At 36.1% G+C, this 18,497-nt stretch overlaps 1 protein-coding gene across 2 annotated transcripts in view; it reads right to left on the reverse strand.

Moving 5' to 3' along the window:
• Positions 1 to 1,296: 1,296 nt before the first annotated feature.
• DCN (decorin) overlaps positions 1,297 to 18,497 on the reverse strand; it is a 42,153-nt gene continuing 24,952 nt past the window's right edge. For both annotated transcript variants that reach the window (XM_003989110.6, XM_003989111.6), the window contains exons 4-8: positions 17,292 to 17,505; positions 16,177 to 16,290; positions 11,051 to 11,144; positions 7,456 to 7,594; positions 1,297 to 2,092 (exon numbers count right to left, since the gene is read on the reverse strand). In XM_003989110.6, the coding sequence (XP_003989159.1) occupies positions 1,898 to 2,092; positions 7,456 to 7,594; positions 11,051 to 11,144; positions 16,177 to 16,290; positions 17,292 to 17,505 (756 nt within the window). In that variant the 3' untranslated portion in view covers positions 1,297 to 1,897. The remainder of the gene's footprint in view (positions 2,093 to 7,455; positions 7,595 to 11,050; positions 11,145 to 16,176; positions 16,291 to 17,291; positions 17,506 to 18,497) is intronic.

Here is an 18,497-nt window from a genome sequence, read left to right on the forward strand (position 1 = left end):
CTAGCTTTCTTGACGGTTGTCTTTCGTTTAGGCTTAATCAGTGGGAGGATCTGACATCAAAGGTGAGGAGAGAGACCCTGTTTCAGGACCTCACATCTGGCAGATGTGGCAACCTTCCAGAAACAAAGCTCCCTGGGCACAGGAATCCTCCAAAGCTGTTCTCTTGCTTGGATCCAGAAACTCAGTTCTTCCCCTGTCCATGTAGCCATTGGGGTAACAATGGCTTTTCACCACTGCCATCTTTTGGTGCCTTGTCGTCCCTTGCTTGGTGCAGTGAACTCTGTGCACGCTGTATAATAGTCCCTTCATTGGAACTCTCAGAGGTAAATTCTGTTTTCTATCAGGCGCTGATTTACACAAAGATCAAAAGAGAACACTCTGTTGCCACGTATTTACCAGCACTTGACTTTTCTACCAAATGGGAATAACATTAGTATTGACTCACGTATACTCTGTAAGGCTGTGAAGTCGCTATATAATAATGAGAGGGAATCTCATGACTTCTCCTGGAAATTTTGTGTTGATAAGCTTTTGTGTTCTGAGTGGTAAATAATGAGGGAGACTCATTTTTTTGACCATAAGGAAGCCAGCCTGAAAATGTAATGAAGGAAGACAAAGTTGAAAGAGATGCAGAGAAACTTGGCTGGAACTCTGATCAAATTGTACCTACGGGCTCCTCCAATGGCAGGACGGTTTGAGTTTTTCTTTGCGGTTTAAACCAGTTTGGATTTGGTTGTCAGGATTTGCAAACACAAAAGATGCAACATTGTAGAAAAAAACAACTCTTCTCACATATTTGCTTATTGGATGTGGAGAGCATAAATGTAGTTTATGATAAATCTCTACTTTTTGTAAATCAGCCTATTACCCCAGGCTTGCTGAGTGGTCTGCTTTGATAGGTCTTTATAAACCCTGCAGAAAATAAATCTAAATTTGAAGATTTAACTAAATGCAAGAAATGTTTCTAATATTTACCATATTAGAATATTAATCGAGTAATTATAGAAATATTCAAGCGAGTGCCCTGGTTATACACAGGATGTTTTAAACCTGTTTAGTATCTTAGTAACTGAAAATACCAGCTTTCTAGACCAATTAGGAAAAATCAGCTTTGCGCTTTATCAGCTCAGCACTGAATATAGGTAATGTAAGTTGTAATACACAAGGGTCAAAAAACAGGAGGAGACGAAATATCTGAGAACTTGAAAAGATGGCTATTTTTGCCAAGAACACAATGTCTGCTCTCTTCAGAAAATTGAGTTTAGGGAAGATTACAATTACACTTTTATACAATAGTAAGTTTGAATGTATTTGTAAATTTATTTGTTTCAAAATGACAACATTAGCAAAAATTTTACATAGCCTGTATTGAATTTACATATTCAAATGAGGCTTTACCAGTAATAATGGGGTTTAATACAGAGCTAGATAGAATTTGAAGTTCAACGTTATGTCAAAGAATCTAAGACCCTATGAGTTACAGAAGATCAATATTTTTTATTTGATTCCTTCTGAAAATTAGACAAGAAAAGATTTACTAAATTGTTGACATGTATATATATATATATATATATATATATATATATACACACACATTCACTCCAAATTTTACGTTTAGGGAAATAAGAATATCTGCAATAACTCAGTTAACATCAACAGAAAGCTTCAAAAAAGAATTCTGAAAATGGCAGGCAAATTATTTTTTTTATTGTAGGCAATTATTTAAACTGCATATTTGGCTTTATACGCATTATAAATCATGTGGGGAAAAGATCCACATTACAGTTAGGTTTTCAGTATCTAGCTTTCTTTCTTTTTTTTTTCTTTTTTTTTTTTTTTTGAGCAACGATATTAATGGGATTTTGCCAGGTTATGAAAACGAGGGCTTTCTTGGGAGTTATTTATAATTTCCAAGCTGGATGGCGGAACGCACATAGACACATCGGAAGGTGGATGGTTGGATCTCCCAGTACTGGACTGGGTTGCTGAAAAGGCTCACACCTGAATAAGAAGCCTTTTTGGTGTTGTATCCAGGTGGGCAGAAGTCGTTAGACCCGACTGCAGAGATATTGTTGTTATGAAGGTAGACAACCTGCAAAATGAAATAATGGAGAATGATTATTTTCCTCTAAATATACTAAGCCATTCATGCAAATACCTTATTCTTTTTCTTTTATTATTTACTCTTTATCCTAGACCCATCCTTTCTCTTACACTTTCTGCCCAACCATCAACAAATGCTGCTAGCTTGATCTTCAAAATGTACCCAGAACCCAGTCCTTATCCCCACATCGACTTCTACAACATTGTCCAAAACTGCCATTATCTCCTCCTGGATGATTCAAGCTGCCTTTATTGTTGTCTTTCCTGCTTCCTCTTTTGCTCTGAAATCAGTTTCCCTTCCTTCCTTCCTTCTCTCCTTCCTTCCTTCTTCCCCTCCCTCCCTCCTTCCTTCCTTTTTCTTTTTTATTTTCTGTAACCCTGTAAGTTAGCTCATAGAACAATTATTTAAAAAATTGAGCCAAGTTATATATTCTTTGCCTCAACACTCCAATGGCTTCCCATTTCATGCAGAATAAAGTCCAACGTTCTCACAATGACCCACAAATCCAACATGGTCTGCCATCCTTCTGCTCTGACCTCATCTCCCCTCACTATTCAATCTAACTGGCCTACCTGCTTTTCCTCTATTACAAAGATCAAGGTCCTTCCTTAGGTTGGCACACATTGTTTCTTCTACCTGGCCTTATCTTCTCCACGATATCTACAAGGCTTACTCTTTCACATAGTTTATGTAACTTCTCCTTACCAGAGATGTCTTCCCTGACTATCCAATGCTGCCATTCATTCTCCATCCCAGTCACACTACTTTAAATCTTCACAGTAATTATCACTATACAACATATTATATATTTGTTTGTTTGTTTCACCTGTTTTCCTTCTCTAGAATAAACGCTCCATGAGGAAGGAAACTTGTTTTGTTTTGTTCATGACTGTATCTTCAGTGTCTATTAAACACAGTAGGTGTCCAATAAATATACATTAAATGAATACATGAATAAATTTATGTTATTGCATAAATTGTGTCTACATGGGCTGTTTTCAAGGCGAAGATAAAATGAGGGACCTTTGAACAAGATTATGCAGAATGAGGAAGTAATATATAATGAACAAGAAGAGTGTGCATAGTATTTGAATCAAAATAATCACAAAGTCTAAGAAACACTTGAGTGCCATAGCATTTGGAATGAATAGACCTAGAAAGTTTTTTTAAGTTTATTTATTTATTTTGAGAGAGATACAGAGAGCATGCAGGGAAGGGGCAGAGAGACAGGGAGAAAGAGAATCCCAAGCAGGCTCCACACTGTCAGCACTGAGCCTGATGTGGGGCTCAAATTCATGAACTGCGAGATCATGATCTAAGCCCAAATCAAGAGTCAGACACTCAAATGACTGAGCCACCCAGACACCCCAGACCTAGAAATTTTTAATAAAAATTTATTCCATGTTACAAATTCTATCTTATGAATAGAATTCGATAGTTCATTAGAATTTTTTCTGAAATGTATTTTATGATTATGTTTAAGATAATGGTAACTTGTTCATAGATTTTTCTCAGGGATATTAAATATTAGACTTATGAAAGGGCTTTAGAAATGGGTTTTCATGTAGATGTGATTTCTGAAGAGTGAGAAGTGACTTATCATACAACCTAAAATAAAATATAATAGTAACGTGACAGTTTCTAAAGGGTGTTATAAAGCCTATGAGATGCTTCCTTAAAATAATTAACCCAGAACACTCCTACTTATATGCAGGTGAAAAAGGCCTTGTTTAAGAAAGGTTTTAGAAGGAAGACAATAAAAACAGAAACAAGTGATATTAAAGCCAAACAATAGCTATAAGTATTTTTTTATAACTTTCAAACTTTGAAAATTTCTTCTCATTTGCCATTCTCTATTTCCTGGCAGTGACTAGCAATAAAGGGGGCACATGTTTGGTTAGAATTTAGGGCTAATACTGAAGGTGAGAGAAGAGAATGTCAAGACATAAACCAAGTATTAGTCTGTGTAAAAAAGAAAATTAGATTCTCAACTCATTTTATAAGGCCATTATTTTCCATTATTAAAACCAGGCAAAAATCATGTTCATCATCATCACACACACACACACACACACACACACACACACACACAACCTACCTGCAAATATTTCATATTAGCATAGATAAAGAACTTTAACAAAATATTAGGAAACTGTATCTCACAAAATATAAAAAGATTATACACCATGACCAAGATGAAGCATAATTTATCTCAGGGATGTAAAATTGCTTTAACTGGAAATTAATTAATTTAATTTACTCTATTAAAAGAATAAACAACCAAAACCACATGATCATCTCAACAGACACAGAAAAAGCATCTGAAAAATTCACTACAAAAACTTTCAATAAACTAATAAAAGTATCTTCTTAACTTGACAAAGAGCATCTACAAAAGACCTGTAGCTAACATCACACTGAATGGTAAAAACTTGAATGTCCAACCTCTCTTAAAATAGAAAACAAGCCAAAGATGTCTAATTTCATCACTTCTATTCAATATTGTACTGGAGATTCTAGCCAGTGCAATGAAGCAAGAAAAATAAATGAAAATAATTCAGATAGGAAAAGAATAACTAAAACTGTATTTATTTACAAATGACATGATCCCAAATACAGAATATCCAAAGACATGCACAAAGACTTCTGCAACTAAAAAAATTTCAGCACAGTACCAAGATAGAAGATCAATAAACAAAAATGAATTATATTTACATATACAGTAAAACCTTGGATTGCAAGTAACTTGCTCTGCGAGTGTTCTGCAAGATTAGCAAATGCTTCTAATACATTTTAACTTGATAAATGAGCGATGATGTCTTGCAATACGAGTAGTATGTGATGACAAATGTCACATGGTCACAACTGAGCCAATTGTTCTTGAAATTAACTTTGATTAATCTGGATTACAAGCATGTTTCTGGAATGAATTATACTCACAAACCAAGGTTTTACTGTACTAGCAAAAAAAATGCAAAAATGAAATTAAGGTAACCATTCACAACAGCGTCAAAAATAATAAAGAAAATGACAATAAACTTAGTAAGATAATTGTGAGACATGTATACTAAAAATGACAAAACATTGCTGTGAGAAGTTAAATAATATGAAATAGGGAGATATTCCATGTTTATGAATTAGAGGACTCAATATTGTTCAGATGACAATTCACCCCTAATTGATCTATGGATTCAACACAATCCCTATTTTGCAGGCTATTTTTGCAAAAATTAAAAGCTGATTCTAAAATTTATATGAAAACGCAAAGAAACAAGAATAGTTCTTATTTTTGAAAAATAAGAACAACGTTAAAAGACCTTCACTCCCAACTTCAAAACACAACCAAAGGCTATAGTAATCAAAAAGCATAGTGCTAGCAAGCAAAATGTGGTATATCCATACAATGGAATGGTATTCACTGATAAAAATGGAAGAATTACTGATACATGCTGTTATGGGTGACCTAAAATCATTACAATAAGTCATTCTATTTATATGAAATGTCCAGGAAAGGCAAATCCACGGAGGTATAAAGTAGATTAATGATTTCCTGTGAAAGGGGATGAGATTGAAAATTGACCAGAAATGGATATGAGGAATATTTGGGGGTAACATAAGTGCTAGAACTGGATTGTGGTGACGGTTGAACAACTATATAATTTTGCTAAAAATAACAGAGTTATATGCTTATGAAAAAGGCAGTGATATGGGTGAAATCTCTAAGAGCCTATAAGAAGGGATGTGAAATGGGTGCACGGATAGCCAATTAGAGATGAAAAACCAAGAATGAGACCCTTCTGAACGTGAGACCCTGTGTGAATGCCCATGAGATTTGCTGACATTCAACAAAGATTTCAAAATAGCATGTTTTATAAATTTTTCTCCGTGACTCACAATAAGAACACATTATACACTAAGGTTTAGTATATATGCAACTATGCATTTAAACATTTTTACGAAATCCTTACCATTACAGTGATATTTTCTTTCCATGCATCCTATCCTATCCTTTCTTATCCCATACATGTTAATTAACTCATCAAACTTATTTTATGAACTCAATAATATGTCCAGACTGAAATTTGAAAAATGGCAATCAAGAAGATAAAACGGATTATTCTGGGATATAAAAATGAAAACAAACCAATCCCTCCAGCCCCCCAAAAATGCCCACCACCAAAAGAAATCTTAATAGTAACAATGGTAGCTATTACTTGGTCTTCTAAGTGTCTTGCTTTTGCTTGTGCCTTCAGATCTGCTTACTCATTATCCTATCACCATCAAAGACCCACTAAAAAAGAATCAGCGTGAAATACAATGTTTTCAAGTGTCATCTTTGTACTTATAATTCAGATACTTTATTGAAATCTAGCTAACGTGAATCCTTATAGCTATTTTGCTTGGAGTTTTTGTCACAAACCAATAAAAAAAAAAAAAGACGTCCATCACATTTTGACAGAACTGACGGCAGAGTAAGGGAAAAACCTATCTTGAACCACAAGCAAAAAAGTTGAGATACTAGATTACCAAAATGGCAACTTTATAAAAAGGTTTTATCTATAACAGAGCATCAATGTCAAGATATAATTTCTGAATCATCATGGTTCAACTAAGTACCTAGGTAAATATCTGACAGAAGCAATTTAAATCTGACCTTTATTGAAGCTGAAAAATTAGATAAAATAAGCCAATACATAAAATCTATGAATAAGCACATTAACTTCTGAATATAAAATTTGAATAACATATTTGTGCAATTTCCTGAGTAACAGTGGAAATATTATTTTGTTATATGTGAAAAAAAATATTATCACTATTTAAACTGATGAGCATGCCTTACATTTATAGGTTTACAGACTACAAAGCTCTATTATCACCATGGGCCATTGGACCATATCTTCTTATCCTTATGCATGTACTATATATAGCTTGATAACTGACATGAAGTTAACTCAGTCACAGAACATTCCTTTTGACCAGCTTGCATCTGCTAAAGCTAAAATTTAAAACTTCTCTTTTATTCCATATCTATTCATCACAAATGATCTCATCTTCTTCAACCAATATGTTTTTGTTACACTGATCTATGGCTTGAAACTACCTTGCCTGCTTCCTAAAACATACTCTATTCTAGAAGATAGCATTATAATAAGGTTAAGGTAATAGTCCTATTAAAAAAATAATAATTCAAGCCTGTATTTTTCAGGAAACCAGAATGAATACTGATGTGGAAACATGAAAAATATCTTTCTGCAAAAATATTGCCAGGCAGAGCTACCTGCCTCCTAGCATCCCAGTAGGGAGGGTTTGCTCCCTAGAGACCCCTTACAGGTTTAGTGGTGTTGCATTACCTGGATGTATTTGTGCTCCGCCAGCCCACCAGGTACTCTGATAAGCTTATTGTTGTCCAAGTGAAGCTCCCTCAAATGAGGAGTGTTGGCCAGAGTGCCATTGTCAATAGCAGAGATGCTGTTAAAACTCAGTCCCAACCTGCAAAAGGAAGCAGAAATGAATGCATGTCCTCTGCTCAGGACACATGGATGCTTTCTTCACAGGTGCTGTGTGATTTATCAAGTCAACAGCAAGGACGTTCTTTGTTTTTGCATTTACTGTTCCCTTTGCTTAGAGTACTTTTTTCCAAACTTGCTGAGCCTACATAAAGCCCATTTGTTCCAAAGTTCCCACCATAGAGTCACTTTCTCTTTTTTTCTAAATGTTTGTTTATTTTGAGAGAAAGAGAGCAAAAGCACATGCGTGCAAGCAGGGGAGGGACAGAGAGAGAGAGAGAGAGAGAGAGAGAGAGAGAGAGAGAGAGAGAAAGAGAGAGAGAGAGAGAAAGAGATAATCCCAAACAGGCTCTGCACTGTCGGTGCAGAGCCCAACCTTAGGCTCCGAACCAAAGACCATGACTTGAGCTGAAATCAAGAGTCTTGGGTTTAACTGACTAAACCACCCAGGTGCCCCAACTTACTCTCTTTGAAACTCATCTGATCCTACCAAACTAGATAGGTACCCCTAGTAAATGCTCCTATAGCATCCTGTTAGCACCCTCTTAAAAAATTCAAGGGACTGTGTACTTGTGGTCTCTCCTAGAGAAAAGTGACTGTTTTGCAGCATATCCAGTCCTAACAGAAAACTTCTTATGATCAATGAGTCGCTGCTGAATTGATTTCTATGTATAATACATATAATGAATTCACTCCGTAGAATACTCAGAGGAGTACTATTATCATTTGGGTCACTTTAGAAATCAAACAATTGTATATTTATTATATACATTTCTTCATTGGAAATAAAAGGTAGAAGGTTCCAATGAATCAGTAAACATATCTGCCAGGAAGGTTAACAGAATTAGCATTTTGCTTTCGTTTGAGTTTATCAGTGATCATCTGCTACTATCAGAATTTGCCTGGTGCCAGCATTCCTGGCTTCTGACCCTGACCTCTGACCTACATGTCTGTTTCTTGGCCCTTTAACATTTCTTCTACAATACCACTCAAAGTTTTGGGCTGCATTTTTTAAATTAAGTGCATAACAAGTGAAAGTTCTGCAGCCGTGCGGTCCCTTCCTAGTAAATGGGATTCAAAAGTCAGAAGAGGTTAACATGGAGACAAGGTTGATGTATTTGGCATTCTAAAGATGAATGACTCTGTCAAACTAGGGTGCTGTCAGTCCTAAAGGGCAGAGAGGAGATACCTGGGATGAGGCAACAAGGTAATGAAAGAGAACCAGCAAACTCAAAGGGAGAGAAAGAGGAGGAGTCTATTGGGCTCCTTCACACGATGTGGAATAGGCTTGGGAACTTTCTGTAGGATCGTTTTAGCTTGCCTTCAGCTAGTTCTGATGTTTGAGCCCTTCTGAGATTTAGATTCTGGTTTATGTAACCCAAGTCTCTCAGTTTTAATCATGACTTGGTATTTGAAATAACTGAGATTATACTATGTTAATTTTAAGCTATTAATAAAACAGTGGATTTATCTTAGCTATTGATTATTCACCTGGCATCTTGGCAGAGAACACGTTGTTTCCCCACCACCCCGCCCTCCCCAGTCTTAGGCATTTATTTCTTGTTTCTGATCTTGTCTCTTCTATCACAGAGTCAGGTCTCCTATTTCTTACAACACTCCAAATCCCATATCCAATTTTGGGCTAATACATTCTTAGAATATAATATTCTTAATAACTGATGCAAAGAAACTTCAATTTTATGGTGATTTATTTATATGTTCAATCAATAAATATTTTTGAGGACCTGTTATGTTCAAGATATTATTCTAGCTTTATGAAGGCAGAGGGCACATGGCTCAAAAACAATGATTCCTTCCATTGAAGAGTATTTCATCAAATAAGGGAGATGATGATATATGTCTACATATGTAACAAAAAGGAAAGTGTGCCCCAAAACCATCTTATATTTTTGGAGAGAGGCATATATATTTCTCCCCACATGTTCCTAATAACTAATTGGAATATTTGCCCCACAACGTTCTGAGATCAGTGGCCGCTTTTTTTCTTCTTTTCCCAGTTTTGATTTTCATTACCAAAATACTTCTCATGTCCCAACATCAGTGAAGAGTAAACAACATGAGGATTTGATGGTTTCATAGACATATTTTTCTGGACTTGATTCCAAAAAGAAATTTGTCTGATAAATTCAAGAATTGGAAAAATCTGCTTGGCCAATGGGTCAATCTGCTCCAATTTAATGAATGGAGTTAAAAAAAAAATTCCATACCACTTTCAGTATAAAATAAACTTTTATTCCAAAAAGGCACAGATATTATTAGTGGCTTACCATATTTGGAATTAGACTATTGTACATCTCTACCACTGCTACCACTAACAGCTGTCCTAAAGACAGTTCTATACAATAGGCAATGCAACTGATCTTCCTACATTTTTCTGCAGCTAGAGGAACCAAATCAACAAAAAAAAGGTCAGTGATGCACAATGCTATTTCAAAATATATTTTCTATATTAGAGGCTGTAATGAAAATAACTTTAGATTTCTTCTCGTCTGAGACTTAGGGTAATACACTGTGTTACAGTCACATCCATATGCTCACCTTCAGCTCTCACCACCCACCAGCTCACTAGGGAATATCCACAGAAATGGGAAAAGCTGTGTTATGTATCATCTTGTCTTAGCTATTTCTCAAGGATAAATGATATACTTTATTTGTCTCCCATAAAATTTATAAAGAAAAAAAGAGAAGTGAGTCAATTTGGCATAACACTATGCTCCTTTGCAAGAACATTCAGCAATACAGTTCAAGAGCACAGTGTTTTTTGAAGATAAAGCAAATAGTTTGCAAGCCTTCTCCTCTTTTTATTACTTAACCAGATTGCAAACGTAAAAAGATTAAAGTTAGGCTAGAAGTCAGGAAAGGAACTAATGATTATCTATCAGGAAAAAAAAAAAAAGTTAACAAGGCCCAGGAACACACACACACACACACGCACGCACGCACGCACACACAACCCAATGACTTTTGTAAGACTGCATTAAATGTCCAGAGACGTTTAAAACTCTTCAGAGAATAGAGATATGAGAATCTCATCATAATCATCCAGATACAATGGTGTGGGATGCCCAGTATTTCCATGTCCTGGTAGCTTTCATTTTAAGGCATTTTCAAATTCTGAACACTGGGTTATAACGTAATCAACCTTCTGTTGAATTCAATTAAGTTAGAACCTACTGAATATGCATGTTGATTTAATCAGGTATATTGTACATGAGATATGTCATGGTTATGCTAAGTATGCTATTTCATGGCTTTTTAAAGAAATAATTGAGCATGCTGAGGTCTGAGATTGTTGGGACCAACAGCAAAAAAACGTGGTATGGTCAGAAATTGCCCGTGGCATTTCTAGTTCTGAGCATGTGGGCACCTATACATCTAGCCATTTTACAGACATAAGGTTATGAAAGAATATTATTACTTAGCCAAATTATTCAGTCCTTTCAGGCTAGCTGCATCAACTTTGGAGATTTTGTTGCCTTCAAGATGTAATTCAGTAAGGGAAGGAGGAAGACCTGGAATACAGAAATACAAAATGTTACATTAGCAGATAAACGTAATGATGGGATGTAAAGACTTAATGAAGACAAAGGCCACCAATTTTCTAAAAGACAGAGTGTCAAAGGATTTGCTTTACATCATTTTCATTGGTTTTGATTTTTATCTTTTTTCTTCATCCCTTTCATAACAATATACACTTCTAGAAGTAGTACAGGGGCTTTTTCCTTTTCTCGTAGTTCGATTTTAAACAAAAACATGGACTGTGGTTTCTCACATAGTAGATTTTTGTCTCAGGAATTCTTAGGATACAATTGTAGAACTGAGGTCAAACCCTGAATCTCATTAGTTTCTTACACCTCTGTTAATAAGTTAACACTACCGTGGATAAAAGATGACAACTCTTTATTATATGCTTTATTATAGCATTTAAGCTATAATAAAGAGATCATGTATAAGTTAAACCTATAGGCAAATTTAACTAAGTATCTCATTCATGGGCATTATTAATAATTGACGCTGATATACTGTGCTGGCTTCAGTCTCAATCAGCTTTTCTGCATTAAAATTCAAACACATGGGACGCCTGGGTGGCTCAGTAGGTTTAAGCGTCTGACTTCAGCTCAAGTCATGATCTCACGGTTTCATGGGTTCGAGCCCCACGTTGGGCTCTGTGCTGACAGCTCGGAGCCTGGAGCCTGCTTCGGATTCTGTGTTTCCCTCTGTCCCTCCCCCACTCATGCTCTATCTCTCTCTGTCTCTCAAAAATAAAAAAAGAAACAAGAAAAACTTTTAAATAAATCAAATGCAAAAACAAACCCAACATCAAATTCCTCTGCAACACGGATGTGTCCAAAGAGCTAAAGATTACTTGGACCTTTCAAATCAAGACTGTTCCCCTACACAAGAGGAATGTGAAGGCCTATAATCAAGCGACCTGCCATATGTAGAACACCTGGGGAAATAATTTCAGATCCAAAGTATCCACAAAACCTCTGGATAGTGCTTCTTGAAAGGCTATGACTTCTAAAACTTTAGTAATATTAATATAAAAGTTTAAATATTTTATTTTCATTTCCTCCTGCCATCTGAGGATGCATTATGCTTTTATACAGCTTTTTAAAGGGCATATTGTTCCACTTACAAGAATAGCACCAACCACAAAGAAAAGAGCAAATTGGTTACATGTAGAACTAACATCTGCTTAGCAGAGAGTGTCGGTTATTTGTCCATAAAGAGCAAAATTGGAAAACTGCAGGTTACGTTCGGCATGAAATTGTCATTGCGTGTCAGTGAATTCTATCAGTACCGTCTATTTAATGTAAAAGTTTAGTCCATATTTGATTTGACTTTAGTATTAGTTTCTCTATGTTTTGTGTGGGAGCTGCTAAGGAAGGAATTTCTACTCCCTGCAAGTCTGAAATGTGGTCAACACTGATACTGGCACTTTCCCTAACTTAGCTCATTTACTTGTTTCAGTTTACAAACTTTTTTTGTGAATCCCTGTTCATAGATGAAGAAACAGAGACTCAAAGTTACAAATTTGGAGACTATCTAGCTGCTAAGTAGGGAAGGTAAAATGTTCCCAGTCAAAAGGAGTTAAATTGAACTATAGTTGCTCTTAACTGAATGAAATGGAGTTGAGACAGTATGAGAGAAGCAAGAGGGACTTAACTCCCATAAAGCCACTGGTCTGAGGCAAAGGTTAAAAGTTTCCATATACTTAGAGACAAATACCTCCTTCTGGGAAAGCGAACAAATGAGATAATAGTCATTACGAGTAATGGTTGTCTGGGCAAAATTAGAAGTAACAATTTAAAGCCTGCTTGCACAAGTATTTCTATTTTCCAGGAGCCCTAAAAGAATGTCAACCATAGAGAAAGGCATTCTGGGATTGTCTCTTGTCCACTGAAAACTAACGACCGCAGATAACGACCGTGGGATTGAAGAATGCTTCCCAAATCCTAGCCCCTCTCCCTTAGGAAAAATGCCTTTACAAGTCTTGCACAATACCCTTTCAGAGAGCAACAGTTCTCTTTCTTGTCGGCTCCCTTGTACACAAGTTATCTCCAATAAACTCCACCCACACTCTTTCCCTTCAGTTCAGTGTTCATTTCTATGACACTGAGACTCAAGAACCTAGTCTCTGGGGTCCGGTAACAAAATCACAATTGCACAGTTCTTATGACTAAATATCATGCAAACACAGTCACTCTTGGAAGAAGGGATTCTAACCACTCAAGTCTCTTTAGAATACACAAGTGTGGATTTTTAAAATACTCCCATATGTAATTAATGAGTGACTTTATAACGAACCATATTGAATACACATCCTTTCTTCCCTATCACCGTGAAAAGATAGCATTAAAATGTAGTGTCTCTAGAACAACAATTATCATCACATCCATAACTCTTACCAAGGTTCTAAGTGTCTTCCCTTTTGCAATGTCAGTTTCCCCAAAGTTAAGGTAGCCAGGAGAAAGTTTGTGGAAGAAAACTTTGCAATAAGATAGAGAGAGGCAAATTTGCAAGGAATACCATTAATCTTTGCCACCGTAGTGTTTAGCTAAGGAACCTATACTCTAGTTACTTTTTTTGTTCCTTTCCCTTTTCATTTTTAAGGTAAATATGAGAGCTTACCTTGGGCCAGATACTATGCATGCACATTCAAGTCTTATTTGTGTCTATCCTCACAAATATACTAGAAGATAGGTGTCACTAATACCTCCATAGATAGTAAAACTGAGGTTTTAGAGATGTGCAATAACTAGCCTAAAGTCACAGAAAGACTAAGTGGCTGAGCCAGACCTCTCACTCCTGTTTTCTAAGTGGAAAAACCATAACTCATCACTTCATTCCATGGCCTTGTGTTTCCATCAGTGATGGTAGACCATTAATGTGGACATTAAGCCTCCCAGAGGCAGCTGATGTTCTGGTGTAAGAATCCAGCCTAAGAAAGGCAGACTCATGTATTTCATCAGCATAAATATGCATAAGAGAGAGGACTTAGGTAAGCAGCAGAATACAGTGGTCACGCACATGGGCTCTGACATCAGCACAGCACAGTCCCAGCTTGGCCACCTCCAAACTCCAAGACCTTGGTCACAATTTACTTCATGTCGTTAAGCTTTGGTTTTCCATATTTATTAAGCAGGCATGATAATATTCCTAGAGAGGAATGGTTTGAGATTCATATAGAAAAATCCACAAAAAGCATTTGGCACAATACCTGCTACTAAATAAGGGCTGAACAAAATTTAGTTACTGTAATTTTTATAGTAAGTGTTTAATAAATAAAAGTAAGCTAGAAATGGTGAGAAGAGAGTACATAGAATAGGGAGAAGATGTGAGGATATAGATCCCTAAGTGATGAAATGTGTCACTGAAAGATATTTTGGAGGATGCATTAAAAAGGACAGCAAAATCAAAGACTGGTTCCAGTTTTTTTATTTGGCCTTCTATAGCTCTATGGCCTTAGGCAAAATGTATGTGTATATATTCTATACAAAAATATAATTAAATAATTAAAATATTACTAAAACTGATGTGCCTGGGTGGTTCAGTCGGTTGAGCATCTGACTTCCACTCAGGTCATGATCTCACAGTCGTGGGAATGAACCCTGCATCGAGCCCCACATTGAACGTGAAGCCTGCTTGGGATAGTCTCTGCCCCTCTCCCTCTCTGTCTTACACTCTCACACTCTCTTTCTCAAAGTAAATAAATATTTTTTTAAAGAATGACACTCGTTACATGCAACAAGTTGGAGGCTCAATATGAAAGTGCTTTATAAACTGTAAATGAGTATCTATCATCTATCTATCTATCTATCTATCTATCTATTATCTATCTATCTATAACAGTAGTTGCTGTTATGGGCATAAAAACATCTTCTGTAGCAAAAAGACTATGGAGAGAGCAAGGGGTAGTAAGAAACCATTCTATGGAATATGTACTCACAGGAGCTGACGTTTCTGTGGAAGCACAATAAAAGGTAATTGTTTTCTGTGGGCAAGAACCTACATTTTGTGCCCAGTCCAAGAACAAGATATCTAAGCTGAGAAAGGGCCAGATGGAGGGGAAACTTGGAGAATACAGCTGGGCTTTTGAAAGACTAAAACCCTGGGCCAGGTAAAATGTGAAAATTAGAGGAATTTCTTTACGGTGATTAGATTTCTTTTCTTTATGGCTTATGTGTCTCTCCCAGGTAGCCCTTAGCACAATGACCTTAACCCCATGGCTGTGTAGTGATTGCTATTTATTTTCCAGCTTTGCTCTAGGTAATAAGGTCCATGAAGGCAGGCAGTATACCCTATTCACTGTCTTGTCTCCAGTGTTTGGTACTTTGCCTAAGCAAAATGAGTGTTAAAACATTTTTACAAATAATAAAAGGTAATATTAATCCACTATTTATTTACATGCCTGATATTTTTCTAATTAGTTATTTAATCATTAGACAATCTAATGGAGTTGTATGTTGGTGTTATTACCACTTTACCAATAAAGAAGTTAAGGCATAAATATTGAATAACTTCTCCAAGGTCTTAGAGCCAGTTAGGGACAAACAGACCAAATAGACCAAAATCCATATTCTCTACAACACTATTATATAAGACTTATTATATAAGTGGCCACTATGGATCCTCTTATTCAGAGAGTAAGATGGAAAGGAATTCACTAAAAGATTGGAGACTCAAAGTAAAAGTTGGCTCAATTTCTGAGGTGTTCCCATGTATCTTTTTTCCTTTAACACCAGCAAGGGATTCTATTCTTTAAATAACTGTACTTTTTCCCCTGTGCTCTCACAATTCTTTAACATGAAATCATTATGTGTAAGTTATATCTTAGAAGAGACTTTATAGGTCTCGCCATCTCTACAATGAGCCTAAATGGCCCAGGGGTCGTCCAGGCTCAATAGAAACAAGGGTAGACAATTTACTGGAAATAGCGTTGGCTGCTTCAGTCACCGTTTAAATTTCCAAAACAATTTTCTTGAATGTTAAAATTGTTACATTTGGATGTTCAAACTGCTTTGGAGAATTTTCTATCACCTTGCGGGATGGTGGTTATATTGGTGTCGGCAATGCGGATGTAGGACAGCTTCTTCATTCCCTGGAAGGCTCCATTTTCAATTCCCGAGCTCTTCAGCGGGTTGGTGCCCAGTTCTACAAATGCAAAAAGTGCAAAGTTCTTAGAGAACAATATTAGGATATTGCAAATCAGAGTCGTGTCTGTTTCAACAAGGAGTTTAAGAGAAATTTGGGTCAATAACAGCTTGACTGAAAAACAAAACAGAAATTAATGAACACGCTCTTCATAAGGATGGCAAACTAAGGTAAAATTTTCTCTCATTAAAACAAACAAAAACCAAACAATAACAATAAAACACAAAGATTTAGGGGCGCCTGGGTGGCGCAGTCGGTTAAGCGTCCGACTTCAGCCAGGTCACGATCTCGCGGTCCGTGAGTTCGAGCCCCGCGTCCGGCTCTGGGCTAATGGCTCAGAGCCTGGAGCCTATTTCTGATTCTGTGTCTCCCTCTCTCTCTGCCCCTCCCCCGTTCATGCTCTGTCTCTCTCTGTCCCAAAAATAAATAAACGTTGAAAAAAAATTAAAAAAAAAACACAAAGATTTATGGTAAAAGCAATAGGTTTGCCCAGAAATCAACAAACACAAGTGTTTATAAGTCACACTTATGATGGGGCTATTACTTTCCTGAGATGAGTTACAATGCTAAATAATCTGAAACTAGCATTTTGTAAGCCAATTATAAAATCACCATTTGTTATCACGATTAGAACACATTTGTTAAAACAAATGATTTATGAATGTTCACAATAGAAACAATCCCCACAGTAGAAAGGTATCCCCCACATATCTCTAATTAATTACTACTTAATTCCATCCATTCCATTGCATCTTGGCCATACATGAGGGTGACTTTGGGCCTACAGTTTTCTCCACACTCCCAGATCCTTAAGATTGAGGAACAAAAACATTGTAAGGCACAGATTCAAAATCTCATTTATGCTGGTCTTGCTACTGTTCCTGGTATAGGCTAAAGACATGCCAGTTCTAGCTAATTTCCCTTCCTGCAGCTAAAGCTTACTTGGAATCTTTTAAGGTGAACCTTCAATCCTGGCCTTAGAGTTATAAGAATATCTGTACCTACGACGATCATCTGGTTCAGGCCATTGAACACAGCTTTTCGCACTTTGGTGATCTCATTCTCGTGAGCACGCAGCTCCTGAAGAGTTTTGGGCATTTTTTCTGGCAATTCCTTCAGATGATTCTTGGACAGATAAAGTCGTTCCAATTTCAACAAAGGTGTAAATGCTCCAGGGCTGATTTTGCTAATTTTGTTGTTGACAAGGATCAACGTCTGTAGATAGTGAACAAAAACAACATATATATAATAGGTGTGTAGTTAATTTATTTCATTCATGAGACTAACAGAGAAATCTACAAAATTGCAAGAGATCGGAAAAGAATTAACCAAATGTGATTCTTTCATGTCAGAAGTATAATGAGGATCTGAACATCAGAAATTAAGGTGATGAAATATAGATTATAATATAGATACAGAGACACTTAATTTTTCAACAGTAAATACTCCTAAAGATTGAAATTATGAGAGTAACGCAAAATGCCTGAAAACAAGCCAATGCCACAGGCATCCATCCCCCAGTCAACTTTTTAACCTAAAAATCCATATTCATTGACTGCTGTCACGGATTCCACTACAATAGGATGGCATTGATTTGTCCCGTCATCAGCAATGCAAGACATAAAATTTTCTTGCAGCCTTACAAATTTAGATAAAACTTTTCCCCAAAAGTTTGCCAAATTGGTATATTATGTTGTAGCTCACTGTAATTTCTTTGGATTTCTTGGTCACTTGAAAGGTAAAATCAATTTCCTTTTGTTCGGTATTTTATGGAAAGATTTGCGTGATCACAATACTTCTCATTTTTATTACGTTTTCATATATTTAATAACTGGTTTACAGAAAATAAAGATATAGTTAACATGAAATGCAGAGCCTTAATATTTTTTATTCTGTTTTTGTCCTTTTTACATATAAGGTTTTATATAGTCAAGTATGTTAATATTTTTGGTAATTCTTAAATTTTTGTTCCTGCCTTCTCCTAATATAGAAAATTACTTCTCATTCCTTATTGTTACACATATAGCTATTGCTAAACTTAGTTTTGGGCTACTTCTTTCTTTTCCAATGATATGTATGTCTATAGAACCATACTTCTTATTATTCCAAGTCTTCTTGTCAACTTATCCTATGGGATTCGGGATAATTTTATCCAGGTCTGAGAAACTTGCTTTTCAGTTGTAGTGCACTTTGTGCATATATGAAAA

Source organism: Felis catus, chromosome B4, assembly GCF_018350175.1.
Source record: "Felis catus isolate Fca126 chromosome B4, F.catus_Fca126_mat1.0, whole genome shotgun sequence".
Taxonomy (NCBI): Eukaryota; Metazoa; Chordata; class Mammalia; order Carnivora; family Felidae; genus Felis; species Felis catus.